General features: G+C 43.2%; 1 protein-coding gene across 3 annotated transcripts in view; it reads left to right on the top strand.

Moving 5' to 3' along the window:
• Positions 1–14,072, top strand: part of PLCG2 (phospholipase C gamma 2) — a 488,855-nt gene that overhangs the window by 270,203 nt on the left and 204,580 nt on the right. For all 3 annotated transcript variants that reach the window (XM_078669997.1, XM_078669998.1, XM_078669999.1), the window contains exons 14-16: positions 5,077–5,245; positions 5,952–6,053; positions 8,130–8,213. In XM_078669997.1, the coding sequence (XP_078526123.1) occupies positions 5,077–5,245; positions 5,952–6,053; positions 8,130–8,213 (355 nt within the window). The remainder of the gene's footprint in view (positions 1–5,076; positions 5,246–5,951; positions 6,054–8,129; positions 8,214–14,072) is intronic.

A 14,072-nucleotide genomic window follows, 5' to 3' on the forward strand; every position in this document is an offset into this window, starting at 1 on the left:
GATAACATTCTCATTCCCACTCTAGTCCTTTTTTATCTCGATTACCACGTCTTTCTTTTGTTGAGCCTTCCTTCTTCCTCAGTCTCACCTCTTCACTCTATTTACAATTCTTTAGTCAAGGTGATCCCTCATCTTCAAATTAGCTGCTCATATCTGCCCTGCTCTCTTTTCCTTACGATGAGCACCCTCTCAAATTGCCTTAAATGTGACGTTCTTTCTACTGTGTACATTGTATACATGTTTTAGCTCCTTCCTATCTATCTTCACTTGCATCTATTAAGGTGCGCTCCCAGACTCCTTGCTGTCCTGCCCAATTTCTCCTTTCTACTCATCACTCCTGCCACTAAACTACAGTGCAGGGTTCAATTACTTTTCTATTCCTTCTCTCTGTTATCCACTAAACTCTAGCACTCTCTTCTCTTTTCTCTCTGGTCTGTTCTTTTTTTTTCTCTATTCAGAGTACTACTACAACTGCTGTGAAGTTATACTGCACCAGGTATGCAGAGTTCCCAGGGTCTTTTAAGTAATGACTACAGACCTCTTATGGAATGAGGGATACATCTAAGATATTAGTGTTATTGCACCGAATTAAGCATGTTACCCTGCAGTTCCAGTCATTTTTGCTTTTACACATTCCTTCAGGTTTGTTTGACCAAGAGCACTTGTCTCCTGTATTACTGCATGACTCCAAATACCAATATGTGTAGAAACAGGAAGTCCTGCTTCCTCCCACTTTGCGATAAAGAGGCCAATTGTAATGTGGGCCTTTGCGGAGAATTAGCTCTCTTCCATTTACTTCCAGTTAAACTTGTGTTGTTAAAACAATTTTTGTATTTCCAATTATTGTTTTATATATCTTGTTTGTGCAGTGCTTTGGCAAAAAACTTCATAAATTAAATAAATTGAATGAAGTGAAGTGAGGTAAAATAGAAATGGCCCAATTTGAGTGATGTATGCAGTTCCCACTGTCATAATAGGGAATGGGAATATATATCAGCTGAGCTTGGGCGAGGTTCATAAACAACTAGCAGAAATAGAGCTTGCTTGATATTTATAATAAACAATGAAAACAGAGGCAAGCTCTGATTGGGCGAGGAAGACTGCATCCCTGTTAATGAAAAACCTGTGGCTATTGCCCTGCTGTTAATATAGGTGCAAGAGGAACTACAGGCTTCTTGCACTGTAACTGGGCCACCCCAACCAGTTCACTGAGTGAAGTGGGCTTAAGGCTCCTTGAGGTGTTTTGGGCTCACTTTGGCATAATCTTGCTTCTAAAAGCTCAATTTCCAGAAGAGTTCAATGGCTTAAGGACCATGCAGAGGTAGACATAAAACAGTGTTAGCATATGGGGCCTCATTACGATGTCCGACGGGTTTGCGTCCACCCGACACAGTATTAGTCTGCAACATCCCGACCTTAGGTCGGCGGTTCCGACTGCAGGATTATGATGTGACCGCACATAGGGCGGTCGCAAACATGCATTTTACATTGGAAGCTTGTTCAATGGGTGGAAAAGGCCCGCAGTACAAGCTTCCATTGTAAAATGCATGTTTTGAAACATCCCTGCACTGTGTGGCAAGCACCTCATGATGCCTGTCACATGGTGCAAGGATGTTTAGAGGCCCAATAGGTGCCCCCAGGCCCATTGCAGAGGGCCAGAGGGGAAGGGAACCCTGCTAGGGGCCTCCAAAGTCATGTTCCGACAGTCTTTCCATGTCGGAAGTGCCTGCCCCAAGGTGCAGGGATGTTTAGGGGAGCCCATAGGTTCCCCCCAGTCCCCATTGTGAAGGGGGAAGGGGGCCCTGCTAGGGACCTCCAAAGTCATTTTCCTACAGCCAGAGATTTGTATTCAGAAAGCCGAAAGCCGTCATATAAAGTTAGGCATACTAGCCACCAATCTGCTCGTTTAGTACAGGCATCACAGTGCTTGCTGGTCCGCCTGATCTAGACTTTTCTATGCTCATGGTGAACAGTGCCTGTGGTAGGAGTGACTGAGGGTGGAAAAGAGGCCAACAGTCTCTTTCCCCCCACCCCTTTAACAATACTGGAGGCATACAAGGTGGCAAATTTGAAATTCCGCTCCTCGGACGAGTGACTTTGAAGTAGCTCTCCCTGTCATTGTGAAAGCTCCTGCAGTTGAACTGTCGCTGCTCCTGAGGAAAGCCTGGCATGAAAGATGTAAATCGCATAAATTGTCTTAACGATGCAAGCAGCAGAGAATACAGAATATCAGCCGTAAATAAACCTGTGCTTGTCGCATATGGACAAGTTAGTGGTAGCATGTGCTCAGTATCTTAAATTGTTTGTCAACAATGAATGTACTTGACAATGGATTGGTTGAAGTCTAAGTACATATATTGCTGTCCTTATTAGCTCTGTTGTTTATTTAATTTTGTAAAGTGCCTCATGTTAGCCAAGTGCCCTTGAAGTGCTTAATAAAAACGAAACATGATGGTGGGAATTGCTCCGGGAAAAGAAAATACTGTAACAAACAGGCCTCTAGACAACAAATGCATTGATTGCTTTGAATTATGGAATTATTTAAATAATTTCAAATATCCCAGAACTGTTGAAAACATGATGGCGCTTATAACGCGCTGTGCTTTTCATCTTGGTAGGGTTGATTCCATGCCAGATTCTCCACTGAAACAAACTGAAATTGGATCAACTCGCTTTACAAGAATTGTTCATTCATCCATTCATTTATTCATTCACCCATTTGTGGCAACAATGCAAAGCCTCAGGCCACCCTCTCCACCTTTATTTCTCTCTCTTGTGCACTCTCATATCTGGAACTGCTCACCTCAAACCCCCTCCGCAAAGCTCACTTGCCGTACCCACTCTGGACTCACCAAGCACACCAAAGCAAACCTGCTAAACTGTAGGTCTTCCATTTCCCTTACCATATTTACATCCAATGTAATTCAGGACTGTGATGCAGTTGCACTCACCGAAACCTGGTCTAAACACATCCTCACTACTATTTGCTGTTATCATTGCAACTTTTTTCACCTTGATGAAGCCCATAAGTTGAGTCGGTATTGCCCTCATACACACAGAGGCCGATTACCTCATTAAACCCATCCTTTTTTCCAGTGCCACACAGTGGAGATTAACATTATACCAAAGCCTCTTCAGGTTCAAGATCAATATACTGCCCACTTTGTGATAAAAAATATCTTAGCTGAGAACTTGGTTGATTAAAGCATACAATAACTTATCATGTGAGGAGAATTTTCTGGGAGAATTCAACATCCAGTATGGACAAAGGATTTAGATAACCACGCAAGTCTCTTAACATCCTAACTGACTGTAACATATCCCAACCCAGGCTTGACTTTGACAAGGAAAGACCATTTAAAGATCTCTGTAGCCCTGTAAATGTACTGTTTAGACAATTTTCCTCATTCACTTCAAAATTCATTACCCCAGCACACACCTCACACACTAAAGCAAAGGCCGTAAAGGTGAACTCAAGACACTTTGAACACAAAGCCAATAGGGTGTAGACTTTTTCATCTAAGTGGCAGATTTATCAGTGGAGGAGAATGCTGACCCCTCCAAACTATTCGGGCCCAATTCACAAAGGGCCTCCGCACTCGTAATGGAGGCCCTGCACTCGCGGCTGAGGCCCCGCAGTCGTGACAGGAGACTCGCAGACGTGGCAGGGATTCTGCACTCATGGAGAGACCTCCGTACTGCAGTTACCTATTGCAGAGGTCCTGCCACAAGTGCAGGCCCCTGCCATGACTGCAGGTCCCCCCACCAACACTGCGGGCCCTCCGCCGCAAGAGCGGAGGCTGTTTGTGAATCGGCCCTTGTAAGTGTGATAATAATGAGATTTTTAATGTCATGAACAAACTAGCTCTCACTACCTCCAAACTGAAAATGTCAGTCTGGTACAAAAAGTATGCTAATAAGATGCAAACAAAATATGAGCATTTAAAAAGATATTAAGAAAATCCACTCACATCAAACTAAAAAATGCTAGGAGACCTTACAAATAAACTGAAGAGCACACTTTTCCTCCGTCCTGAAATCAATAATTATATGACTGCCAAATCGCTCCAGGGAACCTATCAGATCATACAGAAGCAGTCTACAGAGCCTGCCCCACCTTCTCTTAGCCAGTCTGAAAGGAACAAACTAGGATTCATCTTCTCCAGCAAAGTCATAACAATCAGGGAGAAAACATCCAAACACAGACCTCTATCAGCCACAGAACATATACATTTCACCATTGAAGTACCTTCATCCTCATTATTACTGAAACAATGAAGACAACCAAGGTAAACACTAAACCATCTAACTCTTCCTCACACCCCATCCTGACTTCTTTGGACAAGGAAAACTGTAATGTCCTCACACTGTCCCGGGGCTCATGTGGCTAACACATGCCAGAGAAATATCAGTTTCCCTGTGTCCTCTACACTAGTCCCTGCTCCTCTGCCCTTATTAATTTAGCAAAGCAGTTGAAGGTCCAGCAGCAGCAGCTTCCATGTGACCTCTAACGGTATAGGTCACCCTTGAAACCTCCAAGACAACATGGCTCCAAGGGGCTTGAGGAAGCTACTGAAGTAAGAGGAGTCACATGATTCAAGAATGCCTCCAAAATTATGATTTTGGCACCCAACTCTTCACACTCCAGAAAGTTACTGCCTTTTTACTTTTTAATTTTGTGTGGAACTTAAGCATGTATGCAAATGGTCATCTGCACTTGTAAGTATTGTATTCAATACATTTTACACAAAGAGCCGTTTTATTTCTGCAATAGTTCATTTCATTTGAAATATATAGATAAATGCAGGCAGGTCAACTCTTTCCCTCATCTCACTCTCCTTCGGTGCAGCCAATGCCAGCTCGTTAGTATTGTTTAACATTGAAAGAGCTTTAAAAAGACCTTCTGTATTTTCTGGTAAGGCTCAGTCCATGGGCCTCTGAAATGTGCATTTAGTTCATGTGAAGAAATAGGCTGGTGGTGGTGTCTGAAGTTGATAAGCACTGCGCTATTATTTGGTGCATAGATCATGGCCCTTATCAAGATACTTTTTAATGTATCAATATTTGAACCTTCAGGTACCCAGTGATCCTCTCAATTGAACAGCACTGCTCAGTCGACCAGCAACGTCACATGGCCCGTGTGTTCAGGGAGGTTTTGGGAGACATGCTGCTGGCCAAACCTATTGAGGCCAGCGCTGACCAGCTTCCATCACCAACGCAGCTCAAGGGAAAGATCCTTATAAAGGTAGGTGCACCATCAGGCCAGCATTTTACACAAACTCTAAACTCAATCATTAACATGATTTCCTCCCCAAGTGGGTTATTCTAGTACACATCTAGTAATATTTTTCCATATGTTAAACAGCACTTCCCTCCAGAGCATTGCAAGTTTACGAAAGACTGCGGTAAAGACCCTTTTTTACTCAAATAAATGCCATATAGTACAGCATTCAAAATATTAAATAGAAGAAAAGTGTAGTAACAGCTGTTATAACAAGTCTAACATATCAGTAAACTCCTACATTTTGATCCTAAAATATTAACAAAACATAAATCCACTTAAATGTTAGAAAATGGCATTTATAATTGTGTGTATTCATATCTAGAATATTATACATACTGAATTGTCTCCAGACACTTGACCAATAGGTACTAAATATTACCAAACTCAATGGTTTTCATTTTAAGTATCTCAGAATGAGGTGGGACTAACAGCCCCTGTTGTCCAGCTTACAGATTTCCAGCTAAAAAGTCTTTGGGCAGGATCATATTCCGCCCACTAATTCTGCTCAATTACTGACAAGCTTGTGTTTGGTGTTTGCTTTCAGGCAGTAGGTTATATGACACATAATATAGTTTAATAAGACACAAACATGTTTTGAGTGATTAGAACTACTACAAGAAATTGCTGTATCATGAGTGATGGTGATAATGTTTACTTTATGTGGCAGCACAAAAAATTGGGGTTAAAAGGCGATGTGGATGTCAACACTGAAGGTAAAGGAGAGACGAAGCAACAAGGAGAACTGTACATGTGGGATCCCATTGACCAGGTACTGTTCCAACAACTTATTAAATAAGATAATGCCTACTTTGTCACCATGAGCCAGACACTACTTCTTGAGACTGCATACATGAAGCACTGTTTTCTATTATACCATAGACTTGGATCTGCTTCCTGGAATTCAATAAACTAAATAGCACTCTGGGGAACTCAGACCAGGCACTGAATCCAGAGAAACTGTGCAGTAGGCGCTGTCTTCAAGTGCCTCTCCGATAATGTTCTGTTTGCCTATTTAAAACAGACTAGACATTGGTTTGGGACACTTTGAACTAAGTCCCTTTTTCTGCCATGTAATGGACTAACTACATCCTGATAGACTAATCACTGGATGCTGCTTACTGTAACATTATAAACCATATACTACTTCCTGGCACCATTATAAACCAGATACTACTTCCTGAGACTGCATACATGAGGCACTGTTTTCTATTATACCATAGACTTGGATCTGCTTCCTGGAATTCAATAGACTAAATAGCACTCTGAGGAACTCAGACCAGGCACTGAATCCAGGGAAACTGTGCAGTAGGCACTGTCTTCAAGTGCATCTTCGATAATGTACTGTTTGCCTATTTAAAACAGACTAGACATTGGTTTGGGACACTTTGAACTAAGTCCCTTTTTCTGCCATGTAATAGACTGACTACATCCTGATAGACTAATCACTGGATGCTGCTTACTGTAACATTATAAACCAGATACTACTTCCTGGCAACATTATAAACCAGATACTACTTCCTGGCATACCAATCACCGGAAAATGCATTGTGACACACCACCGGACATGAACTACTTCCTTAGACACCATAGACCACAAACTAAACTAGGCACTGCTTTTAGTAACCCCTCCAAACCAGGCACTTCTTCTAAGACCACTAATGAGTGGATGTTGCTTGCTAGTATATTTATGACCAGGTACTGCATCTGGGGACACTACTAATTAATGGCTTGTTCCTGAGTTTTGATAGACTGAAAACTAATACCTGGGGCCACTACTGGAACATCATACACTAAGTGTCAAATTCTCGACCACCACACAGTAGGCTCTGTAACAACATAATTGTTATATAAGTGCTTTGATACATTCTGAGTGGATTATGAGGCAGTGCTTGTTGAGGCATGATTAAATTTATATAGTTCTTGACCAAAGGGAAGCATTTCTTTTAACTGTATGGTTATTGGGAGCTCTATCCCCTTGGTTTACAGAGCTCCCTCTCCTTGACCTCAAGGCTTCACTGACCAAGTACTGCTTTTTGAGACCTCACTGACTAATCGGTTCCTGCCAACTGAGAAGTTAATGTCTGGTATCAGGCCAGTTTATCTAGCACAGTCAATTGTACTGCTTCTGAAAACACATACAATAGGTAGTTCTGCTTGAGATATACATACCAGCAACTTCTCCCTAATACAGAATTAACTAGATACTCTTGTCAATGGACACCCTACACCAGATATTACTTTCTGCCGAACAAAAGATTAGTCACTGCTCCTTGACCACCATAAACCTGGTGGTCTTTTATATAACAATGTTGCCAGTTCACAGACCCAACACTTGTTTGCAAATTTCTTATAATATATCAGACAACTTTGTGTAATAAATATCAGATAAGGATGGGAATACAGCAACATTTACCTTAGCCGATTTTTGTTGAGAGAGACAGATGGGGGAGGGGAGAAAATCAATTTTAAAGGCATTAAAAAGACTTAACAACAAGGTGTAAAAGATATGAGGATTAAGATTTAAGCAACATGGTGTAACATTGGATAATGAGGCAGAAGGACGGGGGACAAGTTTGAAATGGGACATTATCAGGCTCAAAAATGTTTGTGAAGGTGTTTACCTGATAGCCTGTCTCCATCCACCTCTGTCACAAGCACTAACTGTAGAGCGTCTTATTTAAGTGCATCCTTGCCATGTGGAATACATTTATAAAAGTGTGAAAAGCAGACATAAGGGTACCAGTTTGTGCATTTTGCCAAATTCTAACAGTGAATTCTGAACGTTACTGGGCAGTGTGTGCCTTCTTGATAATCATCTGGTCCTGTGTATTTTCTTACATTTCAGAGATGGTCTCGGAATTATTGTGCCATCGCGGATGGGAAGCTATCCTTTGGTGATGAGATAGAACAGAACAACAACGATGTTAAGGTAGGCACTGCATCTTTAAACTATATTGTAGGTCTTTTTTTCTTCCTTATTTCCTCCGTCGGGTGATCTTTAGAGTATTGAATGTCTTGATGTATGGCAGATGGTGGGTACTGGTCATCCCGAACTCCAGTGCCACGAAGAAATTGTATAGGAAGTAAGAAGGACTAGTGAGCTTATCTCTCAAGGATCTTTGAGAAACATTGTTGTATGATGGTGTGCAATTTTCCAGCAGGGCACTGTAAAACCTGTTTTGCTATGCAGTGGTGCACATGATTTCTTACCAAAATTTTGAGGTTTTACTATTGACCTGTTAAAATATTGTGGCGAAAATATCGACCACCATAATACATCACAATGTGTGTGTGTGTGTATGTCTTGAAACTACATCTATGTAACTTGAAGATATATAACCTCCTCCAACATGAGATGAGCACAGAACACCTGTAACCTCCTCCAACATGAGACGGACACAGACACCGGTTTGTTGCTCTTAATGTTGTTTATTGCAGTTTAGTCAGCGTATATATATTACCTACTGACAGTTGCCAGTAGATTGTTATCGTTAGGACCTTGTTTCCATAGAAAAAACATTTTTGCTGATTTAATTGGTGTCTTGAGACGAATCTTCACGTAATTTTTTTACAAAAAGTGCACTGGTGATTCTTGTTTTGGGCGATCCGTCAAGCAGACCAGAGAAACAAAGTGTTTTTCCAATGTTAATTCCAATAAACTACTGGACAGAATTACACCAGATCTGGCCGATAGGTAGCTCTTGGTCCAGAAAGATCCCATTTTGTTATTTGGTGTAAATCCGTTCAGTAGTTGGGAGATATAAAAAGAAATTATATATAGGGGCCCGCAGGGCCGGACTGGTGCTTTCGGGCACCGGGCAATCCCCCGGTCGGCTGGAGGGGTTGGGGGCCGATTTTGGATCAGGGGGCCGGTTTTGAAAGTGAGGGGCCGATTTTCGGTCCGACCCGAGTCTTAGACTGACAGACTCCATCTCCAAGACAAGTTCCCTTCAACTCAAGCAGCAGGCCTGCCTGCCGCGCCGCCCATACTGCAGCAGCAACAAGCCTGTGACCGGCGGTGTGTTTGCACACTGTAAGTCTGTAACTTAGCATAGCAACCATCTAAAATAAAGCGGAAGCTTTCTAGGAGGGAGGTGCCTGTGCGCAGCGCGCAGTCATGCCCATTGCCCTGCCTCCTCCGGCGCGTCTGTTCCCGCATGCGCAGGCGCATTGCATAATGGGCAATCAAAACTGCGCAGTCAGTGTGCCCTACAGCCAGGTTGCACGAGACGAGCCAGCCAGGAGAGGACCGGAGCGGCCACAGCAGGGCAAGCAGTAGTTACGTTTTATTGGTTTGCCAAAGCCCGCCACGCAATAATTATTTTTTGGTGCCTCCTTGATCATGGGCGCAAACACCGGCTTTCAGTGGACGGACCGCACGCACAGTCATAGCAGAGGCAGAGATATAGGATCGGATGATTATTACAAAAGGTGCGGCTCAGCTGAGGTGAGGAGTACCCCGCCGCTCGGCCTGACCACCGCAGGCGTGCCTCAGCTTCTGTGAAGCTCACCCGGGCCTACCAGCGTTAGTGGCCTCGCCGCCCTGACCCAGGAGCTCGCCACTTTCGGCCTGTTAGATGCTCTATGCATAGTGTTATAATTATGGTCCCGTGGCCTAGGGGTTAACCGACTCGGGCCGGGCTGCTGCCTGCAGCTGTGACAGTGTGTAGCAGCCTGGGGGGAAGGCGCCTGTTGCAGCCGGACCGTCTCACTCGTCGCCTGCCTCAAGAAGTAAGTGTAAAAGAAAACATAATTTATAACCTCTGACACCGTTAGAAAATCGGTACTCTTAATAAAAGTGATGTCGCTTTGCTTTTTAGATTAACAGCAGCCGAGTATCAAGAAAGGTAATGCTTTATTTTTAGGTTCGTCAGAGCGGAAGAAATTAAAGCGATACACCTGCTCAAAATTTCGGTAGTGGCAGGCACACTTCGCCGGTTTCTCAACAGATAACCAGACCTTACAACAATAACTGACTTTGCTGAAATCCAAAGAAGCATTCTTTTGTTCGCAGTGGCGTGGTGCACACTCTCAATGAGAGTGGTGCAGATCACAGTGGGTCCCCTCGTTTTGTTTAACAATCAGCTTAGCAGGGCACTCGATGCTTCAGTTTCTGGTGTTCTTTCTCCAGCAGTTGTAACATCTTCTTAGAGCGCCTCGTTGCTCAAATGGATACAATTCTTGATATTTATATGTTTTCTGGTCTTCGTTGCTTTATTTTGCGTGAGAGAAAGTGTCACTCATAGTCATTGAAATGTCACTCATAACGACACTGAAATTATGAAAATGTCACACTTTGCAATCTGAAACCTTGGCAGCTATGCGACTGTCCGTGAGTAAGGGTATTTTTTCCGGGCCCCCGTACCGACAATTAATTATTCATAAACACTGAAGTTGGCGGGTGGGGCGTCGTGCAGTGGTGGTGGTGGTCTGGACGGAGGGACCAGGCCTGAGCCAGGCATGTGATGCACTGCACACTTTTAATGCTTCGGACATGCACAGAGACTTCAGTAGAAGATATTAATGAATGTAATATTTGTGAATTATCCAAAATACATTCTGCTAAAAGGCCTTGCACATTGATATAGTAGATGATGATCCATAAAAATGCGATGAAGTTTTCCCAAGAGCAGGAGTACCAAATGAGAGTTTAATATGAGTGGATCCATGCTAGGTTTTCAGGATAAATTTAACTTTGACCACTTAATTTAGTTCCACTGAGTTTAAATATGTACAATTAAGGGGATGTCCTTAATAGCCCACCTATTGGGAACCCTGCTCCAGAGCCTCTGAATAGTTCTTTGTGGACGGATGGATCCCGCTTAAGCTTTCTCCAACTCTCCACGTGCTACTCCACCCCTCAGGGAAAAAAACATTACTCTCTGCTCAGCTCATCAGCAAATGCTATGAAGGGCCCAGGCCTGCAGAGACTCTACAAATGACTACATAGAACACAAACTAAAAATGTAACATAACATTAAAGACAGGCTAACTTGATTGATAGGCCATATGAGTATAGTCAAGACTCAGATAATGGCGGGAAGGAGGAAGAGATCCTCAAAATTATTTGGAAAACTACAAAAGGAAATACATGCGTAACAGTATCAATCTTCCTTGAGCTCGACTTAGCCCTCTTGAAAAATAGACTTTATGTACGACAGGCCCGAGAGCAACACTAAGGTTCTGATTATGAGTGGGCTGGTAAATTCCGATACCTGCACAAACACTGTTTCCAGCACTATGGCAAACACCAAAACCCACTTCCTTTCCCTTGTCAAACCTGCTGAAATGTTCAGGTGGGAAAAATGTGCAGTAAATTTGGATACATGCAGAATTTGGTGCAGTAAGCACCAGTTCCATTTGTAAATTGTCATGAAATACCTAAATTGGAGTTATTTACTAATCTGGTAAGCAGAGAACCCGGTTTTGTCAGCACTTACCATGTACAGCAAATAACTCACCCTTTGTGAGACAGATAAGAATCAGGGCCACATGGACTGACCCCTCTATTGTTGCCCAATGGCATGTGGCCTGCTGCACATTTAGTGGCTGGAATCTTTATTATTAAACCAACATGGTTTTTTAAGGGTGTACATCAGTTCCTGCAGCAGGTTCAATGTACTTTGTCAAACCGTGCACTGAATGCATCAGGGCATTATGTATGCACACAGAGATGCATGGAATATTGTCCACTCAACAGACTCATAACAAACATAAACCTCGAGGGAAGTGACAAAAACCACAGCAAAGTTAATCATCTAGTGACAGCCATGATTGGTTGATTGATTGAGGAGTTCTGTATACCATGCTGTTATCCCAAGGGGTGTCTTGATGCTGAGCAGAAAACGAAAAAATACAAGACATATATTAAAAAACAGCGACTTGATGGAAACAGATGGGTTTTTAGCTTTTTACGGAACAGACAGCGGCGAGATGAGAGGTCATTGCATACTTTCGGACCCAGGTTGGAGAAAGCATGGTTGTGCAGATCTTGGAAATAGACAGTTGAGTCTCAGAAGAAGAGTCCACCAGACTTGCAGAAACACAGATCTTGAGTTATATTATATGTAATTTGGGCTACAGTCATAGAAGGCTCGTTTACAGAAGCAAAGTGTTTTAAATATGATATGCTGCTGCACCTGGAGCAAATGAAGCTGAGGAAGAAGTGGTGATACTGCCGAAGAAGCATTGACAAAGCCAGTAGGTCTTGTCTTTGGGATATATTGCCGTTGTCAATGGTTTTAGACATGAGGCACAGTATCCCTAATGCTTGTGGCATGGCTGAGGAATGTAAAAGAAAAAGCTTTGGACATGGATGCTTTTTTTTCTTTACATGGGTGTGTGGGTTGGGTGGATTCAATGGGTGAAAGAAAGCAATGTGGAGATGGCTGTGAGAAAGCACGTGGGCGAGAAAGCAATGTGGGGAGAGAAAAATATGGGTGAACGAGAGAAACACAGAGCTCGAAGGGGAGAAGCACACTAGAGAGACAGCAGGAAAACACATGCACTGCTCACACAAAGGAAAAAGTAGCACCTGAAAAAGTGAGCAGTGGAAGGACATAGTAATGCCAGGAGAGATATCTCTGAGGGGGGCAGAAACTCGTAATGTTCTGCTTTCTAAAGAATCAGAAATGCTCACAACAAATAAGAAAAGTGGATTTAATTTGATATAGTGTGTTGCATTCATGTGGTACTAAATTGAAAAATATATTTGCATAGATTTTTAAGTCCATTTTTGTCAACTTTGACACACATTTCCATAGATTTCCGTGTCCTAGCCTCGGATCTGGACTGCCACTAGTGCTGTTATTTCATCTCTACCCAATGGTCATCGATAGTAATAGTAATGGTGCCCTTGTCAACATCTTACGTCAGTGATTGGTACAAGCAGTCTTGCATCGCATCTCTTCTCTCTACTCCTGGTGCAGTTCATAGGAAATACAACCGCCAAAGGCCACGGGCTACTCGCACGAATGCTGTGCTGGGCAGAAGTACCGGGCAAGCACTCTGATTTCCACATCGCTCTCTAAAATATAAAGTTCTAATACACGTCTAGGCATCAGTTGCGTCCCCTCCCCCTTCTCAAGAAAGGATCTCCTTGGAGAGTTCTTAAGAAAAGGGAAACGGTTCCTGCAGACATTGGGAAATGACATTCTTGCTGTCAGAGAGGTGTTCTCAAGGGTTTTCCTAATCTGTATTATAGGTCAGGCAAGCCTTCCCGCCCCCTATAAGACTTAAGCGAAGTGTTCGGGAACTTTAACTCAGTGGGAGTCTGGACTGGGGCCCGCCGCCCGCCTCGGACTGCAGAGTAGGATGATGTTAGTCTAGAGAGGGCCCACGTGTTTACACAGAGCCGCACCCGCCCTGCTTTAACTAGTCTGTGAATCAGATCCGGCACAGGCAGCCAGGCTTAAGTTTTGAACACGACACACAAGACACGAGTTATGCTGCGGAGGTCACTTTGACATGCCACGTGACGTGACGTGACGTTATTCGCCACATTTTGTGAACGTTTTACTTCATTATTTTGGTATGTTTAAAGTTGTTAACACTGTCTGGGCATTAGTTGCACCTCATTAGTACCAGTTTAACACCCAACAACCTTTGCAAAGGGCCTTCCACTACCAACACGGTTGCTGCACCAGGAGGAAGCATTTCGGACCACAGAGACACAGTGCTTGAAGACAAAGTCACAGGAGCTTAACTTAGGCCATTCTTCTGAATTGGTGGTGATGGTGTGCTTATGTGGACTGTGGACTGTGACTGGTTGGGCACCAGGTTAATTAGT

Source organism: Lissotriton helveticus, chromosome 12 (assembly GCF_964261635.1).
Source record: "Lissotriton helveticus chromosome 12, aLisHel1.1, whole genome shotgun sequence".
In the NCBI taxonomy this organism is placed as follows: domain Eukaryota; kingdom Metazoa; phylum Chordata; class Amphibia; order Caudata; family Salamandridae; genus Lissotriton; species Lissotriton helveticus.